This window comes from Chenopodium album, chromosome 23, assembly GCF_948465745.1.
Source record: "Chenopodium album chromosome 23, dcCheAlbu1.1, whole genome shotgun sequence".
In the NCBI taxonomy this organism is placed as follows: Eukaryota; Viridiplantae; Streptophyta; class Magnoliopsida; order Caryophyllales; family Amaranthaceae; genus Chenopodium; species Chenopodium album.
This window is the reverse complement of record NC_137856.1, coordinates 31,308,521-31,330,274: the sequence shown is the minus strand read 5'-3', so window position 1 is coordinate 31,330,274 and position 21,754 is coordinate 31,308,521. Positions and strand designations below refer to the sequence as shown.

At 33.9% G+C, this 21,754-nt stretch overlaps 4 protein-coding genes across 4 annotated transcripts; 2 read left to right on the top strand and 2 right to left on the bottom strand.

The window, feature by feature from the left end:
• Nucleotides 1-2,045: 2,045 nt before the first annotated feature.
• On the top strand, nucleotides 2,046-8,472 carry LOC145608791 (uncharacterized). Its single transcript, XM_081664388.1, has 12 exons — nucleotides 2,046-2,216; nucleotides 3,287-3,360; nucleotides 4,275-4,350; nucleotides 4,444-4,516; nucleotides 4,600-4,651; nucleotides 4,938-4,999; nucleotides 5,413-5,476; nucleotides 5,767-5,824; nucleotides 5,915-6,001; nucleotides 6,717-6,810; nucleotides 7,761-7,872; nucleotides 8,186-8,472. The coding sequence occupies exons 1-11, from the start codon at nucleotides 2,137-2,139 to the stop codon at nucleotides 7,851-7,853; spliced, it is 813 nt and encodes a 270-aa protein (XP_081520514.1). The 5' UTR covers nucleotides 2,046-2,136; the 3' UTR covers nucleotides 7,854-7,872; nucleotides 8,186-8,472.
• Nucleotides 8,473-10,177: 1,705 nt separating this feature from the next.
• Nucleotides 10,178-11,386, top strand: LOC145609156 (tetrapyrrole-binding protein, chloroplastic-like). The gene has a single exon (XM_081664707.1). It carries the CDS (start codon nucleotides 10,274-10,276, stop codon nucleotides 11,150-11,152), a length of 879 nt encoding a protein of 292 aa, XP_081520833.1. The 5' UTR covers nucleotides 10,178-10,273; the 3' UTR covers nucleotides 11,153-11,386.
• Nucleotides 11,387-15,505: 4,119 nt separating this feature from the next.
• On the bottom strand, nucleotides 15,506-16,036 carry LOC145607374 (dirigent protein 22-like). The gene has a single exon (XM_081663046.1). It carries the CDS (start codon nucleotides 16,034-16,036, stop codon nucleotides 15,506-15,508), a length of 531 nt encoding a protein of 176 aa, XP_081519172.1.
• Nucleotides 16,037-17,047: 1,011 nt separating this feature from the next.
• On the bottom strand, nucleotides 17,048-20,384 carry LOC145609207 (receptor-like protein EIX2). Its single transcript, XM_081664750.1, has 3 exons — nucleotides 19,601-20,384; nucleotides 17,404-19,528; nucleotides 17,048-17,282 (listed from the first exon to the last, which is right to left on the bottom strand). The coding sequence occupies exons 1-2, from the start codon at nucleotides 20,370-20,372 to the stop codon at nucleotides 17,409-17,411; spliced, it is 2,892 nt and encodes a 963-aa protein (XP_081520876.1). The 5' UTR covers nucleotides 20,373-20,384; the 3' UTR covers nucleotides 17,048-17,282; nucleotides 17,404-17,408.
• Nucleotides 20,385-21,754: the final 1,370 nt, after the last annotated feature.

Genomic DNA, 21,754 nt, shown 5'->3' with positions numbered 1-21,754 from the left:
CCAAACCCACCCTATTTTCAGGCCGGGCTAGCTGGTCGGGCTGAGGTTGATCACCTCTAAATTTTGTATAAAGAACTGACCTAGATGAATAACAAACGAGGTACGCAACTAAAACTAAACCCTAAATTTAACTTCATTACAATGTTGCTTTGACTACTATGATGATGATTATTATATCACCATTTCACCAATGACTCAAATGAGTTTGATTCTTATGAAACACACTTGATTCTAGCTAGCTAGCTAGCTAGCTCATTAAAGTGTATTAAAGGTTGGAAAATAAATAAGATTTTGCAACATGCCAGACTTGATACTTCTATCTATCTGTTTTTCTCTTTAAATAATGTAACATTTTGCCTTAAGGAGAAGAAGTTGAAATATAGGTATTCCCAAATTTGAAACATAAGAAATGTAGTTTCTAATTTATAACAATAGTTTAAACTGACGGTTAATAATGGTTGTAGCTTCAAGATTGATTTTATACTATACTAGTCATATATGCTCGCAATGCATGCGAAACTGTATAATCTTTTGTTATACTAAATACACAATTGGGTTTCACGGCTTACGCCATAAAGAAATATAATATTGATAATTTAAAAAAACCCCACAATATCGACATGACAAATAACATTATTATTGAAAGTACTTCATTCAAATTTGGAAGATATCTCTTCAACAACATATGATTTTCTTCATGATCAAAATGCACAAGTATGCCTTGATTTATATATTTGTGCACTTGCAATAATGAGTGGAAATTTGTGATATTAAGAATTTTAGATAAATCGTATAATTGTTCATTTTAATTTTCAATAATTGTAATTTCTTATTAAAATCTTGTTAATTGTTAGAGTTCCATAATATGTAATTCTTTGATTGTACCTTCTTTTGTAATTATGTAATAAATGGCAATTGTTTAATGAATTTGTGTCAAATTTGAATTTGCCAAATGTTGATTGATTTTTCAAAGATTAGTTTACACTTCAATTGTTATTGTAATAATGTAATCATCCTTTTTTAAAAAAAAAATCTTTCTATCCAAGCCTATGGATTTATTTATTTTTCTAATAATGTAACTCCGATAAATTTAAATAATTTCAGTGATTTAATTTAAGTTACTTAATTTTATTAAAAAATAATTTTAATCAACCAAAGTAGTAACTCACAAAAATAAATGTAATAATAGAGAATCAATTAAATTAAGTTTTAATTAGTAAAAATAATTTAAGTGTAGTAAAATCTACTTAGTAAAATAATAAAAGGTTTAAAGTTCAGCTCAACAAAAATAAGGTGAAGAGAAATAAAATTTATTATTATTAATTTATCATCATTGTTTTTTTTTTTCCCCATTTTTCTATGATTGTAAATTTGTACAATAATTTTTTCATTTTTTTTCGCATTCGACATCCATTCATCAATCTTGCAAAATACTATTCCTTAAATACTGTCTATGTAGGCTCTGTGACTCCGTCTAAGATTTAGTATTTGCCAATATAAAGCTATTAACAATGTTGACAGTTGGCTAATGGTATTAATGGTTCTATACATATATATATATATATATATATTATACATATACAATTTGCGGTTCTAAGGGCCTGTTTCGATTTTTATCACTGTAAACAACTGAACTGAATTAAACTGAACTTAACTGATTGGGGCTTAACCGAACCAAATAGAGTTGAAATGAGTTGTTTATGAGAGAAGGAAAGTAGGAACCGAGCTGAACTAAACTAAACTGAAATTAAGCTTAATTAAATAGACCCTATGTTGAATCTTCCTTTTTATTTTATTTATTTATTTATTTTGTTTTTTAAAGAAAGTTGAATCTAACTTTAATAAAAAATCGTTTACACCATTCAAAAAAAAAAGAATTGTTTATACCATTAGAGATTTAATATTAGTAAGAACCGCAAATTTATTTTTTTTTTAAAAAAAGTTAGAACTGCAAAAAAATAGTCAATAGCGTTTTAAAAAAAAAAAAAAGGGTAGTTTATGTTAATCCGCATTACGGTATTCGGGGAAATCGCTAAAATTAAAATCACCTTATTGCGAGCGACAAATTGCCGAAACAAAAAAAATGCAAGCGTGGATGCAATAAAAACCTGAAGAAAGATATCCGGCGACGGAAGAATGCCGGAGTTGAATATTTTGAAGTGGTTCTTCTTCAATTTTTTCTTGATTTATACATCACCCACTGCATCAGCAATCAGGTTTACTTTTTACCCTTAATTTATAATTTTGCAAATTTATGATTTTTAAATTGTTGGGTTTTTTTTCGAAACCCATTTCATCAATTGGGTTTTGCTCTGAATGTTAAATCTGTAGTTTTTGGAATTTGAGGCTAAAAATTGGATGGTTGTTCTTAGAGTAAATAAATTGATCATAGCTTATTGATTAACGATGATATGGATATTTGTTCAGTATTTTGAATATTAGATGAGAGTTATTAATGTAGTTGAATTTGTATGTGTAAAAATCATGTCTTGAACTAATTGATGGTTGCTCTAAGTAGGCTTCGGGGGTTGTGAGGAACTGGATAACCTAATAGGAGTTTGGCTGTACATATTAATATTATATTCTCGTAGTTTGTAAATGGCTGGAATGCTATGTTTAGTTGGAAGTAACTAAGAGTTGAAGAGTCTTAGTTGGTTGATTTGATTGTCTTGATTTGGGAACTAACTAAGAGTTGAAGAGTCATAGTTGGTTGATTTGATTGTTATAGTTGGTTGATTTGATTGTCTTGATGTGGCAGTAAAATTCAGGTGCTATCTGCTGCCCGTGTTCTGGGGCTACCAAACAAGGATGCAGTAGCCCTTTCTTTTCTTTATTCTAAACGAGGGATTTTAAGCACGCCAATAGTTTCATAATTTCTAAAGCTCTAGAGATTAAGATATGATAAGGTTTGGGTTAGCCGAGGCATTTGCTGTCTGTATCTGTTAGTTTTGAAATACATCACTTGATTGATGCTTAGTTAGAAATAAGAGCTAGGACGTTTAGTCTGATGATGTAACATCTTTTGACTATATTATATACTTATTATTAGGGCTTGTGTAGTAACGAGTATCAGTTCTGATGAAATATGCTTGACTGGTTAGAGTCAAAATTTAGGAATAACTTAATATTTCTTTTGGTACTCATGGTATTGGTCTTGTTGGTTGGCTGGTCATATACATATTTGTGGATGTACCTGTAGACAAGGATAAGATAATTAATATGCTTATTCTGTTAGCATACGTTGATGTCTAACTCACTCAATTTTTGTGGTGTACTTTCCCTGTAGGAGGGATGTAGGCCTTCAACTTCATGCATGCAGAAATACAGTTCAAGGAAGATATTTATTAGCAGATGACAATGGTATATGACTGTCCCCCAAAAGCAATGAAATTAAACATAGTTTTACTTGTTATCATTAATATGCAAGTTTATAGGGCTAGACTTAGAAGGAAACTATGTAAGGACATCTGTTCCGCTGAACATAAAATATATGCTAGATGTAGGAAGATAGATGTAAAATAGGATGGGCTAATTTGCTCTATGCTTTGTGCCATTTGATAATTAGAATGTTCTGGTGTCCAGCCATATTCTATCAAATTATTCATCTTAAAAAGAAGTTATGCTTACATATGAGAGGCATTGGTTGAGAAAGGGATGCTGATATGTGATATGAGTCAGACTGCTAGTAGTGATTCGAAAGGCACAATCTATGCTTCTAGTTTTATCACATCCGTACAAGGAACATGTGGTGATGGCATTCATGTTAGTGGGAGTAATTAGGACCTATGTATTTGATCTAATTTGCTGGTGCCTTTTAGTACTTTGCTGCAGATTGATTATGCGAAATTGATTCTCTGTCAGAATTATCATATGTTATTTACAGAATTAACAGAAGTGATATGCTTTATTATCTTATACGATTATCTGGCTTGTCACTTTTTTTAGGGGATATCAAGTTCCTTTTTCTACATTTGATTTTTAAATTTAAGCTTGTACTCTTGTAGTCTAACTTAAGGAGACTTCATATGAGATTAGGTGACTAACCCATAAGGAAATTTTTACCACTCATCTAGAAAAGAATAATAATATTTCTTTAGGAAATGGAGCAATCTTTTACTCTCACATATGACTTAAAGAAATTTTTATCAGTTTTCTTTTGTTTTTTTTTTTTATTGTACGCATTCAATATCGTGTTTCTCTCCCGTTAAAAAAGAAACTAAAAATTTGTGTTTCTCTTTCCTGGAAACCTGCTCATTATGTTTACTGCATTATAGGCTATGTCTGTGATGCTCTATCAGTGGATCCCGAGTCACGCTGTTGCCCCCAGAAAACAGGACAATACTCTTGTCAGTGAGTTATATTCTTACCGATTTATGAATTATAATGAGTGGTGATTGGTGATTATTTGAAAAAAATAGCTTGCTCATGACCTTTTTTGTACAGAGGATGCAACCTGATTTCACAATGCTGCAACTCGTATGAATTTTGTGTTTCATGCTGCCTGAATCCGTTGCAGGTATTATCTATTCCCCTTTTTATCTTTAGTGGAACCTTGGACAATTTTCTGGTTATGCTCATCTGTTCTCTTTGTATCATCAGACTCAAAAAGAGTTGGCAGTAAAGGTGAAGATAGCCAAGGCAGCAAATGCAGGTAGACCAGCTAAAATTTAAAGCTCCTCTGTTACTTCTTAGCCATGAATCCTGTAGTGCTTGCTGTAACCATGTTTGTACATCGGTGTTGCCTCCATCTTGTGTTATCTTATTAGCATAGAAGTAAATTCTGTTACATATGCACCAAAGAAAATAGACAAAACAATTGCTCTATGCCTCTATGAGGCCAAGATTATTTTTTGCATTCAACTTGCCAAATTGCATCTTTGTGCTATCTGTTAGGATGATAATTGTATGTTACGTGCGGCAATGCGCCACTTCTGCAGGTACTTACAATTCCGTTTTTGATTTCTGTGCTGGGAGGTGCCGTCACAATTCTGAGAGTGTGGTATGTATTGTTTCCCTTTGTGATTCCCCTTTTATCAATTGGAACATTAACTTGGTTCTGTGCTGTTTTTAATCTTAAACTTGCTTTTGGTGGAGTATGGTGGTGGTGATTCAGTTGTTCATGTAGGTAGCTGCATTGCCATGATTCTTTCTCCTTGTCATAGGGGAAATTACTATAATAAAAATTAATGTATGATACCATAAATTACTATTATATGTGCTGTCAAGGTTTGACTTTGGTCTTTTTTCCCCAGCAGAATCCAGCAAAAATAGGTTCTAGACTGTAGAGATCTTAGGCAAAATGCAAGCTGAAGCTAAATTCAGTATCATGTTATGTTTGATATTTGGAACTTATATCAAGTTTAATTTCATGCCTTGATTAATTGTATAAGTTGACTGGTCACTGATTTTCAGGTACACGAAAATGCTTATCTGAGTGATTTCCACCACTGCTTTTCTTTGCCATCAAATACCTCAGGTCAGCTGCAGCATTTTGACAAACACTCTTTCACATGGACTAGATTTATTAGAAATGCTTGTTGAATTCTTCATTGTCTTCTGACCTGTAATGAACTGTACTTTTTGCTAATTTTATCTAACGTATTAACTTCACATTATCACTTACTTTTACACTATTTGAATTCTATAGAGAACTCTGCAGATTATTTGCCTTCTTATTCAATTTTGTTTCCTTTCCACATGATCCTCTGCAATTAAGTATTTGTCCATAGATTTCTGACTTTATCACCACATTTTTCTGTGAAACAGGATCCTCTGATACACTGATGGAATCAAGACTAGCTGGCATTAGCATTGTTGTTGGAAGGTGTGAAACTTATTGATTATACATGTTTTTAAATTTACTCCTATTGGTTTATCAATGGAAGTTGATTTTGTGTAATTTGTGGTGGGACAGGCAGGGTGAATCATGTAACTCTGTTTGCAAGTCGAGTGGGAAGTCGTGTGTTCCTAGCAGGCTTTTGGTGCTCAACCAATGTGAAATGTAAGCTATAACATTAAATTTTTTGCTTCTTTATGCAAGACTGCAACATTTCCAAGACACTTATTGTATCTCTGTCCACCAAATGCTTTGTTTCACTGATCAAGTAGCTCATTGTTTCCTTTTACCTTTGCTAAATAGGAGTATCCTGCCTCTTTTTTTTATTTATTTTATTTTATTTTTATTATTAATTTCTTTTATTTATTTATTTATTTATTTATGTTTGCATTTATTTCACTCACCAGAAAACATGACTAATACTCCATATAACATGCCATTTAAAGGGAAAATAAACTTTAAAGGGGAAAACCTCCTTTTGCTTATTAAATGATAGTCTGTTTCTGACTTTCTGAGTGCTGGACACTGGTAGTAGGAATACTCAAGTTACTTTTTTCTTTCTTTCTTTTCCTTTTTTTTTTTTTTTTTTTTGTTTTTTTTTGTTTTTTTTTGTTTTTTTTTTTTTTGTTTTTTTTTGTTTTTTTGATAAGTTCAGATAAGCTGTTTATAAGTTCAATTAAGGCCTACCTAAATTCAATTAACAACGAGATAATTTCCAATAAGCACAGATAAGCTCCAAAATGTTCAGAGCAGTTCAGTTTAGTTTAATTAAATTTAGTGAATGTGAATATGTGATGGTCATCATGTGTTGCACATCTTTTTTTAATGCTTTATACCTCTTTCAATAATTGTATATATATTGTGCTGTCTGTGATGGTAGTATGCAGAAATACATGAACTGCAAAGGAGGGTGTTTAGCGAGCATGGGGCCAGATCAGCCAGCAGAAGTTAGTGATGGTGCACCTAAGCAATTGGTATATACTATATACGCCCTACTCTCTCTTTATTGAACTGCTGACAAGGGGTCAAAAAAATTGACTTCTTTCTGGATTTTGGAATAAAGTGTGGCATTTTGTTTTCTTGTCATTTCTCTGTAAGTAATTGAGTATAATAATTTCAATTGGAGTGGCATAATTCTTCAGCATTAGTAGATACAGCTCAGCAACCAGTTCAATTGGTCCTGTATCCACTGTCAACCTCAAATGCATGAGTAAATGAGTGTCTTTTTTTTTTGGGAAGGAGAGTAAATGAGTAATTACACTGAAAAGGATATAGAAAAGTAAAAATAAGAAAAACTGCAATGATAGGAAGAAACATAATAATCGACAGAATTGCCTGTTGGTTAATGTTTTTGGTAAACACACTAAACAGGCCTGCCATATTGCTGATACACATGTCCACTTGAGAAATTGAATATTAGGTGAAATTTAGAAACACTAAAACACTATCATAGACTGAAATCCTGGACTCATGTAGGTTTTGCTCTAAAGATAATAGATAATTCAAAGATGGATATAAGAGGATTGAATATTATTGGGCTCTTTGGTTGTGTGTGTTCATGTGCTTTAGTCTTTAATCACCTATATAGAAAAGAAATCCTGATGTGTGCTTCGTTCTTATCCTCCCCGTCCACTTGCTGGCATACTTGATGCATCTATATCATTTTATTAATCAATAATTACCTTACAGTTTTTTATGAGTCATTGTTCTATTAGAAGCAAGCATGCTATGGTTGATTTGTTAGACTGCAATTTGGCTTTAAATGGTAGTAGCGTGAAGATGTTTGCATTTCCATAGTGACAGTTTGAAACTGGATGATTTGTTTCTGAAGTTCAGGGTTGTGAATTTTCCCTTTTAATGGACCTGTAGTGAAAGATAACCTGAAACTAAAGCAAGGTTATGATTACTTTTTTTCTTTACCCAGTATCCGGGAGCATGCTTATACACAAAATCACAGACGATGTTTACTTGTGATGGTTTGCATCAGCATACAAGAAGGCTTTGCCCCTGTGCCTAGTGATTGACTTCATGTTCTGGTAAGTCTCTTTCAATTATAAATATTGATGGGCTGTTGATCTGTGCCTCTTTATATGTGAAGTAATTGGATTCTCTTGGGTTACGCACCAATGGGGTTATTTGGGGTCTTCTGGTCAGTATGTGATTGGCTACATGCTAGTTACTAGTTAGAGGCCCTTTTTTCCCCTTTTCTTTTCAGGAGTTTAGTTCTGTAGTTGTAGACTCCTAGGTGTGGAAATGGAAGTATTGTTAATACTTAATACCATCTCACTGCCCTAAATCTATGATTTTTCTCTAACTCCAAATTTGGCTTCCTAAATTTCAACATTTCAGGCCCAGAATGGCTGTTGACATTTGATTTCCACCAGTGGCTTATTGAACCTGTGGCATTAGGAGGGTTTTGCTTACTTAGTCTTGGTTAGCTGGTTGTATCATTTATTCTTTAATTATCTGTGGAATATGTCGCTTCACAAATTGGATGCGTGCAAGCAACATGGTTTGAGTTATTTTACCGTTGTAGTTATAGGTGGGTTTTGAATTGTATATAACTTAAGAGATTAGATTGCTACATAATTATATAGATTTTCAGTTTTTAGTATGTGGTAGTTCATTTTCTTTCATACTTGCCTTTTATTCATCTGCATATATTATTTCACCAGTTTGTGACCATAATTAGAAACCTTAGTGCGCTCATTCTTGGGCTTGCTTGGTTGACAGGAAAACTGGACCTTACTTAGAGTGTGTTGTACATGTACATTGGACCTTAATGCTATTAAGCACAAGGTCAATTTGCTTATGAGTTGTGTTAAGCTTGTTTTCACTGTTCACTCATAGTCAAGTGGTAAAAACTAACAGTGCACTAGTAGAGTAGTACAAGTCGATGAGTCTGGCAGCTTGAGTTTATGTCTTTACAACACCTTCACAGTTAAAGCTGAATAGACTTGCTACTTCAAGATCATATCCTAGGATGAGTCGTATTAACACTGATATGGTCATTAAAAACAATGTTGAGGCTCGTATTGAGTAATGGCACGCAGACACTTGAGAGTTTCTGGTGCGTTCCTGGTTTCAGAACTCTCTAGGGATGTTCGTTCTTGACTTAAGCGATGAAGATTGCGAAGAAAGCTTGTCTTCTATCTATGTTGGACTGTTCTTTCTCTATTTCAAAATATAGGGTATTAAATCCCTTTGTTAAATTTATAATTCACAAATCCAATGCATAACATGATGTTATATTCTGTATTTTATGCAGTGCAACTACATAGTAGTTAATTGCTATCAATTAAGCATTTTAATAAAAAAAAAACCATTTAATCTTTCTTAATCATTAAATTAACTGTCCTACATTTAAAGATTGATTGTACTGGTTTAATTATAAGATTTACTTGCTTTCAAATTTCATGTTGGTTTCTCACTTGCTTTCGAATTTCATGTCGGTTTCTTACATGTTAGTTTCAGTCTCATTGTGTGGCCTATTTTTCGACGGGGCATTTGGCGTTAAGTATCATTCTGTATACTAAGGACAAGGTGTCTTGCTTAACCCTCATTTATGTACTATTACTTGAACACAATTAACTCGTGGGTTTAAGGCACGGACACACGGTCCCAATCCATTACGCCAGCAAAGCTAATTCTGCTTCTAAACCAAACCTAATTAGCAGAAAATACTCTAATTTGTAAAATTAAACAATTATCAATGGCATCAAACACTTGTCCATAGTTAACACCTTCTTTGCCCGGGAGCTTAATAACCACACTTAATAAGCTAATAAAGTACACTTCCCATTTTCCATATTCATAAAATATATTAAAATGTTGTTATTTTTCATTCAAAAAAAAAAAAGAAAAGTTATTTTCAAACCATAATTATGAAGTTTTTCAACTACAAGTGTATATGTAAGCTGCCAAAGCTGGTTGAATTGTATATAATTCGTACAATTTTCTTCTTAAAATTTGCACAAATCTCTCTTTCCTCAGCATTTGTTATTAGCCAAAGTTGCATGTTTTACACTTTTCACATCCCCAATTCTCTAAATTTAACCCATCACTTGTCACCATCCCTCATTATTGCATTTCATATCACCCACAAATTTTCCTCTCTTTTTTTTTTCTTTTTTTATTTTACAAAAAAACATTTTAATTTCTAATAATTAAAATTTCCCAAAAACACAAAATCTCCAGCATATGATAGCATAATAAAAGCAAATAAGAAAATGATAAAGTAAGAGAAAATCCCACCCTCACCCTTTTCTAACCAATCAAAATCATTCTTTCTATCCTCTTGGATCAACCTCCCCTTATTTCCTACTTGTCCTAACCTTATATCTCTATTTCCCTCCCTTCTCTTTTCTTTCATACTTGTCATTTTTCTCACCACCACCACTCCCTCCTTCATTCACTACTACCACTCAATCTCTTCTTATGGCCTCTATCCACCACCACCAATCTTACCACTACTCGGGGCCGAGCACGACGACACGTCGTGCTCGGCACCACTCCTTAGACTACTCCTCTCTCCCTTCCTCTTCCACCACTTCCTTCAAACACCCCCACCTCACTACTATCTCCCTACACTCCCACATGATCACATTACCATTCACTACCTCTACCGCGGCCACTACCACTAACACCCCTACCACTTCCCCCGATACCGCCTTTTCTTTAGAAACCCTCCAACGCCATCTCGCCTCAGGTGACTTCCGTCAAGCTGATGATGAAACTCGCCGTCTCATCATTGTACTTGCCGGTGAAGCTGCTGTTAAACGTGGATATGTTTTCTTTTCTGAAGTTCAGTTCATACCGAAAGATGACCTTCAGGCTATTGATGAGCTTTGGAAGAAGTTTAGCAATAACCGGTTCGGGTATAGTGTTCAGAGGAAGATATGGTTGAAGGTTGATAAGGATTTTACTAGGTTTTTTATCAAGGTTGGGTGGATGAAGAAGCTTGATACCGAAATCGAGCAGTTTAACTATAGGGCGTTTCCTAATGAGTTTTTATGGGAGCTTAATGTTGATAATAAAGCCGAGTCTAACAATACAGACTCGGCTAATAATAGTAATAGTAATAGTAATAATAAAGATGTTGCTGTTCCTCCAGAAGGGCATTTGCCGTTGACAAATGCCCTAAGAGGAACACAACTATTGAGTTGTATTTTGAGTCACCCTGCTTTTGATGATGGAGAAGGGGAGGGAAATGATAAGGTAGAGGATGAGCAAGGTGTGGTTGATGAAAGTGATAAGAAGAAATCAAGGTTTGCTGCTTTGAGGGATAAATTGTTTAAGCCTAATTATAGTTTTTAATTATTGATTAGGAGGTAATTATGAATTAAAGAAAAAAATTAATGTTGATTTTGTATTTATATTTATATAGTAGTAGTTTTTATTTTATTATTGATGATTCTCCATCTTTTGGCTTATTGATGGGTTTTGTTTAGTACTAGTAATAATTATTGTATAATTTGAACTGTATTTGATTGAGATTGTTTGTAAAATTTGAGTTATTATATAATATGGGATGATAAAGTATTAGCATGCTGTTTTTTCTTGTCCGTTTTCTTGTTCTTTTTTGTGGGTTACAACGGCTTTGAATATGGGGAATCGGGCTAACATGTACTCCTAGTTTCCTACTCGATCTAGTATACTAAAGTAGTACAGTACAACTATTCACTTGGCAAGTAACTTCTACCGTCTATGTTTTGTAATACCGGGTAGAAGAGATGTATGAAGAGAGGTTATATATGGGTTGTTTGGATTGAGTTCGATTTTGGACAATGATTATAGTTCAATATATCTTTCTTTAATTAGTCATTTGGTTTGGTTTTAGGGTCAATTTAGCTTTTGTCATAGTCATGCTAATGATTGAAGCATAAATGTTATCAACTTATCATATTTGGGGTGGGTTTGATTCAAGTCATTTTTGGCTACCTAGTTACGAGTACACTTAAACTGAATTTGAACCTCTACCTTGTATACGTCTTTTTTTTTGAAGAATAGCTTGTATACATCTTTGAGTGAGCAATAAGTTGTGGTAATACAAAAATTCTTGTGTGGACCTGGTCCACATTAATTATTAATGTGAACCAAAAGCCCACCCGTGCCAAAACTGGCAACCCCAGCCCCTAATTTCTATGTCCTAGGCTGGAAAATTTTTGCCCCTTTCTCTCTCTACCTTCAATCTCCAGCCCAGATCGAAGAAAATCCGAAGAAGATGGTCGATCAAACATCGACAAATTGATCTCAATAGAGCAATTGTTTTTTCAAATTAATCAAGACGATATTACTGAAGGTGATACAAATCAAAACCCTAAAATATCAGTTTGATTTAATTTCTTCTAAAAGAAAGCAAAATCTAAATTATTTTCCGAGAACATGCAATTAAAGACATCAAACAGGAGGAAGATAATCTAGAATCAATTTCTAGAGGTAGAATTATACCACTTATCTACTAATTGCTTGTTGATAGATGAATTTATGCGATAAATATAGGTATGATTTTTGTAATTTGGTGATATAATTTTACTTGAATTCATCTAATATTTGAATTAGTGGGATACAATATGATTCCATGAAGTGATGTGAAATTATTTGCTAATTGCTAATTTAAAGTTAGTGGCCGAATAAGGTCACTAATTCACTATACTATGAGTTTGCAGATTTGGGAATAGATTAGTTTGGTTTTGATATTAACACTGCAAATTTGTTGGTGTTATTTTTTAGAATTATGCTTAATTTATGGCATTGTTAAGTATTTCATGACTTAGGTGTGGTTGATTTTATTGGAGTCGTTAGAGGCAGCTGTGGATCCTTCCCTGCTTTCCTTCTGGAAAACCAAGATAAAACTGTCATTTGCAGGAAGAGGGTTTAAAGGATGCATTACTCCATATCATATGCCTAGGCATGGGAATAGGCCTTGCTTGAATATTAAAACAAAAGTAGACACTAAAGCTACTGTATAGTGAAGATTTGATCTGATGATTATCAGTTTATCACATTGACTCAATAATATCTAGTTCATGGAGTAACCATGTGAAAATGAAAAGGTTACATATTACATGTGCTCGAAAATGGTCAAATATTTATACTTTTATGTACTCCATGTTTTGATGTTTGGTGACAAGCAAGGAACATCTATTCTAGCCTATTATAGGGATGGTGATAGACCTTGCTTGAATACTAAAATAATTGTAGACATTAAAGTTAGAGTGATGAATCTGATTATTATGCTCTGATGATGATTAGCATATTCACTCTATAATATCTGGTTCAAGTGTAACCATGTAAAAAATAAAAGGTGACATATTATATGTTCTCGAATAGAAAATGGTAAGATATCTATGCTTTTATGTATGTTTGATGACAAGCAGGGAACATCATGCATTGTTTTTTCAAAGTCATGTAGGATTGGAGAATTATATAATTGAAAACTATTTAAACCTGTCCAAGCCTATTAGCTCAAATGGCCGAGCACTGTGTCTTTTTTCGCACAGAAGATGTTGGTTCGAATCCTACATAGGCTGACATATAAACATATAGTTACCCTTTCTAGCAAATAGTTATTTTTTCCTTACATATTGCAAGCCCTATAAACATATAGTTACCTTTTTCTTACATATAGTGACCCTTTTTTAGGTATAGTTATATTTTTTTGGAATTACCGTATAACATATAGTGACTATTATAATCACCCATTTTTACACAATAGTGACCCCTATTTATCTATAATAATCTTTTGATTACTCGTCACATTTTGTGACCCCTGTACACTTATAATTACCTTTATTTACATATAGTGACCCATTTTTAGATATAGGCATCTTATTTTGTAATTATCGTATAATTACACATAGTGACTTCTACTTAAATATAATCACCCATATCAAACATATAGTGACCCCTATTTAAATAAAGCTACTTTTTATTTACCATATTTACAAATTACAATGACCAAAACACAACTCATCAATAATCATAGCAACACGCAAGCATTATTGTAGGCTATGTGGGACTTGAACCCACACCATGTACATTATTGTACATTGCTCTACCCTTTGAGCTAATAGCCTATATATATATATATGGACAATCCTTTTATAAAACAAACAAACAAAGTAAATAAGAAGAATATGACCATAGTAAGTGACAACATTATTAAAACTTGACTACATACCAAAGCAATGGAATTTATATCCATCTCCTCACAAGATCAGTCATCAACTCATCATGGCTCATGCTGCTCAAGCTCTCAGTAGTATGGGAGTAACTCAATCCTACATTCAGAAACAATAGACTTCCTAATCATGCATGTAAGAGTAATGTCATCGGTTGTGTTGATTTATTCAATACATCATGCCCTTTAGAATGCCCTTCACGGCATTTTGAACCTCACGAGGCCCGATATCGTAGCTTTATCCACTCAAATATCTCTCCATGGTTAAGATGAATTACAATGTCTTTTGTGGCAGCCATTAGTTTTAGACATACACATATAATAAGTAATGCCAAAAATATTAAACCTTATTCATATGCATAGTAACTCTTTTTGGAATCATAGTTGCTCTATTATACTTAAAGAGTAAAGAATCACTTTAATAAAAAAGAATCGCAACATTTTACAAAATTAGGAACATAATAACATATGGTGATCTTTTTTTACTACATGAGAGAAAAAGAGTGAGTTTGGGTTCCTTTGCACTTCCTTGATGTTAAGCAACACAGCAGATGAGCAGCAACAATAAACAAGCAAGCTTGCCTAATCTCATCATAAACCACCACCCCCTTAATTAAATAACACCACCCTCACCTGCCTCCATTCAACCAATCCACCACACAATAGCATCAACAAAATCTTTAACCTCCTTCTCGCAAGTCCCCAACTGGTACCACCAACAATTTCACCAGCAACAACTATAAATACCCGCTCAATAGCACACACTCCACATGGCTTCTAGCAGCAGCCCACTCGTCCCACTCCACCAACATCGCCGCACCAACCAGGCTCATAAACCACCACAATCTCGCCTCACTCGCCCAACTCAGCCACCACCACAACACCTACTGATAAACGAGGTCAAAACCCTAATAACCTAAATCAAATAGCTAATTTACAAAATAAATCAACGAAATTTTGTTTTAATTATAAGTAAACATAGATTGAACAAATTAGAACCCTAATTTGTTGATACGGGACAAAATTCAAGCAATAGAAATCCAAAATAAGTGTAAACAAATGCGAACAGATTTGTAATTCAAAAACCAAAGCAACGAAACAATTTAATCAACTTAATAAGTTCAAAAACAAAATCAAAAACCAAAAATTTACCAGAATTACCACGATTATTGTCTTCAACCTCACGATTTGCATTTGAAGGGCGAAGTTCTCAGAAGTTTTTGCAGAGCATTGAGGAGAGAAAAATTGGTTGAGAGAGAGTGAAAAGAAAGTAAAATAACGTAAACAAATACGGAGTAACCTAGCTTCGCACGTGCAATCAATTGGTCCACAATAAGTTTATTGTGGACCAGGTTTATTTAAGATTTTTTAGTGGTAATAAACCAAGTTGAAATCGTAAAATTATTTTGATTTCCTCTTTTTGAAACAAAGTTTATTACATCAGGAAGTTTTTATTACAACAAAGTGATGCAAGGTACATGATATTATTAGTAAAAATTAAGCTGAAACTCAACTCTAGGAGCTGTGGTATTCTTATCAATCTGGTACTGAAAGCTTCGGCTCAACTCGAATCCACGGGCCAGGCGAAACATACCCGACCCGCCAACAATCGGTAGCTCCCGGACTTGAAATGCTGGGAAGCCCAAGCCCACCATAGTTAGAGTGCTCCCTTTGTAAGGCCCATTTGTGAACACATGGTTAAGTACAATTACTAGCCCAAGGTCTGACTGGCTAGCCGACGTAAACGTGCCCAACATTCGGCCAACCATAGTTGAGTTGGGCTCTGGACTATCGTAGATTGGGCCGTCCAACACCACTAGGTTCCCAACGGAGAAGTTTCCGTTACCATTCGGGCTTGCCACCGTAACGAGGTCCGAATCCGGGTACGTTATTTGGTTATGGTAGTATATTTGGATTTGAGCTTTCTTTGTTAGTCCATTTTCTTGGGCTTGTGCTGGTTTCATAATAGCCCGACTTATGCTAAGGAGCAAGCAGCAAAGCACAATTGTCCTTGCCATGTGTTGGTGCTTCCTTTTTGTATTTTGATTATAATAAATTGAAAATTAATGAAAGTATGAAGAAAGTAGATGGGAAGATGGAGAAGGAATGCATGTAAAAAATAGATATATGGTACGTATATTTATATTGTATGGTTGTAGTGTGACTAATGAGATTAGGATTATATCACCTCAAAAAACAGAGTTAGATCTTGATTTAAGTAGGTAAGAACTCTTAATCTCTAAGAAGGGACATGACAGTATGGTTTGAGTGGCTTTTAGAAACATAACGTTGGTGTACCTCCCTTTGTATCAAAATGGATAATTGCATATCACAATGGTTCAACCCCTTTTTAATGAAGGTAATAAGGGACGTAACTCGAATTTTCTTGCTGGACCATTGCTTTAATCTCCCCATAGGTCTTTAGTAAAAAGATAAAAGTCAAACTATTACAAATATTACATTTAGACATGGAACAAATAATATTGAACTCCTATGACTAGTGATATATGACGATATCTACTGGGTGAGGGAGTGAAATATAAGGACTAATGATTTTACGCTCTTTATAAGCTATTAACCTTTGTATGTTTTTAGAAAATTACTAAAGATAGTAATGATTTTATATTTTTATATACTTTGGAAGTCTTGTTTTTTGTTCCTTCCCGTAACATGATTTCCAACAATTACAAATTTAAATCATAGATACATTTTCTTGTCTTAAGATTTAAATTACTTGGTAGATAGATCTGTTGGCAAGTTTGGCCACTATCTTAACATAATTATAAGTATAACCTAACATTAAATGCTATTCTTTCTTGATGATGTTTTGGCCTACTAAATACGAAGTATATGATTAACCACTTAGCTAGATACATAGAATTGGCTAAACAGCTTAATTACTGAGAGTCTAGCTCTTTTCATAGGCCTATATAGTTTTTGATAGAATCATCTGACTTATAGACATAATATTGTTTTCTATGTAATTGTATGAGTTTAATTAATTACTAGAATGTATTGTTCATTGAAGAAATAAAAAGATCACAAAGTATACATTCATCTTAAAACAACAACAATACTTATAATACATTGAGCACATATGAATACAGCACACATTATGAACTTGCTGCAAGATAAGGATAGGAAAAACATAAAAAATTTATTTTGTGACTTTAACAATGGCATTTAAGCAGTCGACTTGTAGTGGCCAAATTGAAGATCTCTGATTTGAGTCTTGATCTAGCATTATATCGTCTAAGAAACAACCTGTAGCAAATAATTAAATTTTCTTAGAGAACCTAATGATTATATACACATGGTTATGCTGTTAACAAGTAGCTAAAAAAAAGTTTATTAGGAAATATCAAGAAAGGGTAGAATTACTGACCTGCTTCACTGCCTCCTTCGAATCCTGGCTATGTTGGCGGAAACCATGACATAGAGCTTGTCTTTCATGTCACCAAAGAACCGGAAAAAGGTAATTCTCCAAGATCTTTTTAGCACTAAACTTCCACAAACTCCCCAAAATCCGATAATGAATCCAAGCACTACACTGATGTATAACCCCAGATAAAAGTCATCGATTCCACTCTTATCTTGACGATTGATATCATCTTCATTTCCCGGATTATTGTCGGGTAGTTGATCCCAAGGACATTTTGGAAGTGGCATTCCACAAAGTCCTGGGTTTCCCTCGTACGACGACGCGTTAAAGGTTTGGAGTTGAGGACCGGTTGGAATTTTTCCGGAAAAGTGGTTATTGGACAAATCCAAGACTCCAAGAGAATTCAAATCAGCAAGGCTCGTAGGGATCTCACCAGAAAAACGGTTGTTTGACAAATCAAGTGCATTCAGAGATGTCAATTTTCCAATCGCTGTAACATTTCCATGCAAATGATTTCTTGATAAGTTCAAGGTCACAAGTCCCGTCAATAATGAAATTTCGAAGGGGATTTCTCCTTCAAGCTTGTTGTTAGACACATCAATTGCTCTGACTAATCCCAAAACGGATCTTATAAGACTTTGATCTTCATTCTTCCACATGAGTTTTTCGTCATCATTGATGTGCATTCCCGCCATAAGAAAACCTCTAAAAAAGCTGCTGTAGATCACGTCATCATCATATATAGTTTGTGGTCGTAAATTTGTCCCATTTCGCATTGCTGTAAGTTTATATATGCATTTAGGAATGGTACCAGTAATGCGGTTGGTGGACAAATCCAAAATTTGGAGAGAAGATAATCGACAGAGACTAAAAGGTATCCCTCCAACAAAATGGTTACTTCCTAGGTTGAGATAAGCAAGACTTCTCAAATATTTCCCTATTCCGGTCGGTATATGCCCACTCAATGAATTACGAGCAAGATCGAGATTAACTAAAGACGTACAATTTGTCAATGATCTCACATCTAAAAAGCTATTGTCACTTAAATGTAATGACTGAAGCTTTTTCAAGTAACCAAAGGAAGCCGGTATACTACCAGAAAAACTGTTATTTTCCAAGCGTAGCAACGATAATTGATCAAAACTCATCCAACAGTCTGGAAGTTCCCTAGTGAAGGAGTTGTTTGAGAGGATTAAATATTGAAGTTTCAATTTTTCTTTAGGACATAAGAAAGGGATAGGGTCAGTAAAGTTGTTGTCATTCAAAATTAATGAAGTGACATTTCTTGGAAATAATGGTATTGCCCCTTCTAAATTGTTAAAGCTCATATCTATCGCAAGGACTTCAATCTCACTGACTAACATTTGTAAATCCGGAAGTGTCCCATAAATCTTGTTGTGAGACATGTCAAGATGAAAAACTTTTGAAGATAGTGTCATCCAGAAAGATTTTGGAATCTTATCTGATATTCCACCATAAGAAATGTCAAGCCGAGAATAATTTTTTTGGCTCAAAAGCCATTTTGGAAACATTGGCCCCAACCGACATGAACTTAATCTGATGGATTTCAGTTGAAATGGAGGAACCCAATCAGTATCGATATTGAGCAACAACGATGGATTGTTGGACAAAACCATCGAAGTCAATCTTGAAAGATTAGAGAAGTGGTTGCTAGAGAGTGTGCCTTCTAACGAGTTAGAAGAAAGATCCAAACTCTCCAACATTGACAAATTCCCCAAACTCTGACTGATCGATCCGTTTAATAGGTTTTCTCCAAGATGTAGAACTTTGAGTGAAGAAAATGTGTCGATTGTGTCTGGGACAGGACCCCAGATTTTGTTACCATCCAGATATAGAGACAATAATGAATGAGTTGCACATCCATTCAGTTTTTGGATTATGCTCTGGAGCTCTTCGGTGAGATTATTTCTAAACAAGTAAAGCTCTTGTAAGCTACATAGATTACCAAGTGTTTTCGGCAAGAATCGGAAATTATTGTCATAAAGAAAGAGATGTGTGAGAGGCTTTATGTTTGAAATTGTATCTGGAATTGGACTTTCTAACTGATTCCCCTGAAGACTAAGATATGAAAGAGACTTCATGTTACCAAAAGAACTTGGAATTGAACCTTGCAAATAATTATTGCTAAGGTCAAGATATGAAAGAGCATGCAAGTTTTCAAATGCAGTGGGAATAGGACCTTTCAATTGATTATCCTCGAGATCAAGATATGCAAGGTGAACATTTACTCCACTCAAATTGAACAACCACTTGAATATTGAATCATCAATTACATTGTTCCCAAGGCTAATAGCAGAAAATTTAGTTGATGAGTTTTGGTATGATGGTATTTGTGGAGGTAATGCAGGAAGATTGCAAAAGTCCAAGTGAAGGACCCGTAGATGTGGGAGGTTGTTCATGATTTGGAACCAATTTGTGGCTTTACTAAGATCCATGCCACTCAAATCAATGTATCTCAATAAAGTTAGGCGTGAAAGCCATGACAAGTTTTTTACATAATTGAATTCCGCTGTGACATACACAGTACCCACGGAACTGAGATCAAGAGAAATCAAGCGAGAGAGGTTCCCGAGATGGTTGGGAACTTCTCCCTTGAATCTGGAGAAAGAAAGATTAAGGTGTTTCAAATTCACAAGGGAGCCAATATAAGTGGGGATGGGTTGGAGTTGGAAATTATTACAGCTGAGGTCTAAGTAACTTAAATGTGTCAAATTTAAAAGAGATGAGCTCACTTTACCTTGGAGACACCGATCCTCTAAATTAAATTTGTAAACTCCTGGAAGATCGAGCTTAATGACATTACCAGTGCGGTTGCTGCATTGAATGCCATGCCATTGACAGCAATTTTTGTTATCATCATCATCTTCCCAAGTTGACAGGAGGCCGCAAAGATCGTCTTGGATACCCTCTTTGAATTTCAACAAAGCTTCTCTCTCTTTCTCAGGACACATGATGTCGTTGTGATTAATCTCATGGTCAGCAGCAAAACTAAAGAAGAAAAATAGCAAGAGCCAAGAAAGCAGGAGAAGATAAGATGTATTATTCATTGTACGTGATTGAATTATGATTATAGATGAGTGTGTTTGGGAGGTATATATAGAAACATAATCATTGTTCTTTATTTTTTTTTTGGGTTGAATAGTAAAATCAATTCTCATTGCTCATTTGTTCCTACTTGATGAGCTGATGGTGACTAATGCAAAAGCTGGAAATTTCGTTGTAATACAAATATTACTCCATATTTTAGTTCTTAAGTACTCCATTTTGACGGATACTTTTGCATTAGTATAGTCATTTCTATATGTTAAATTCGTCCCCAATGTATACTTTAATTTATATATATTGATAAATGATAAGAAAAGATTTTAAAGGTTAAATTTTACATAGATTAAAAAAAAAAAAAAATCACCCGTAGTAGTTCTCCCGTTACCAAAACTTTGACCCTTTTGGCCTAATTTTAATCCCAAAATGATCGATCCATTTTGCATTAAAATACCCACCAATTTACAACAATTTTTGTGCAAAATTAGCTTCCCATATAAAATTTTGTTTTTTCATATATTTTTAATACTTTATCCCCCTACTTTTTTACAAACCTCATCTAAATTTATCATTCCAATATATTTTTATTTCTTTTTATTTTAATTTCTTAATAACCGCGAAATCAACTCAAAAGGGTCGAAGTTTTGGGGATGGAGGGAGTAGAATTTTATCTTATACTCCTTCCGTCCCCTTTTGATAGTCCTTTATGGGCATTTTTCACGGGAATTAATAAACACAAATAAGAATAGTAAAAGTACATTGAAAAAGTAAATTGACATTGGGTATGCAAAAAAATAGAGAGAGAAAGTAATAAAAGTACATGGGAAAACAAAATTTGCATGAAAAAGTTAAATTTACACAAGCATTGTTGCAAATTGGAGAGAATTTTGGTAAAAAATTAATATTAATGGTTGTCGGAAAAAACAAATGGGGTGAACATTTTGGGACTAAAATTTGTCCATAAGGGACTATCAAAAGGGGACGGAGAGAGTATAATGAATACTTGAATTAAGTCTTTGGAAATAGGTAATGGGGTTTTCACGCATGTTAAGTCTTTACAATTAGCCATTCAACTTGTATGTTCATATTGATTGACATGACTCAAATTCGAACTAGACGAAAATTAACTAAGCTAGACTTTATCAAACTTGACCCAATTTCTCGAATTGATCACCTCTACCTATATGAGGCTTTTGTTATTATTATTATTATTATTATTATTATTATTATTATTATTTTATTTTTTTTTAATTTTTGTTTTTGTTTCTTCTTTTGTTTTATCCATATAATC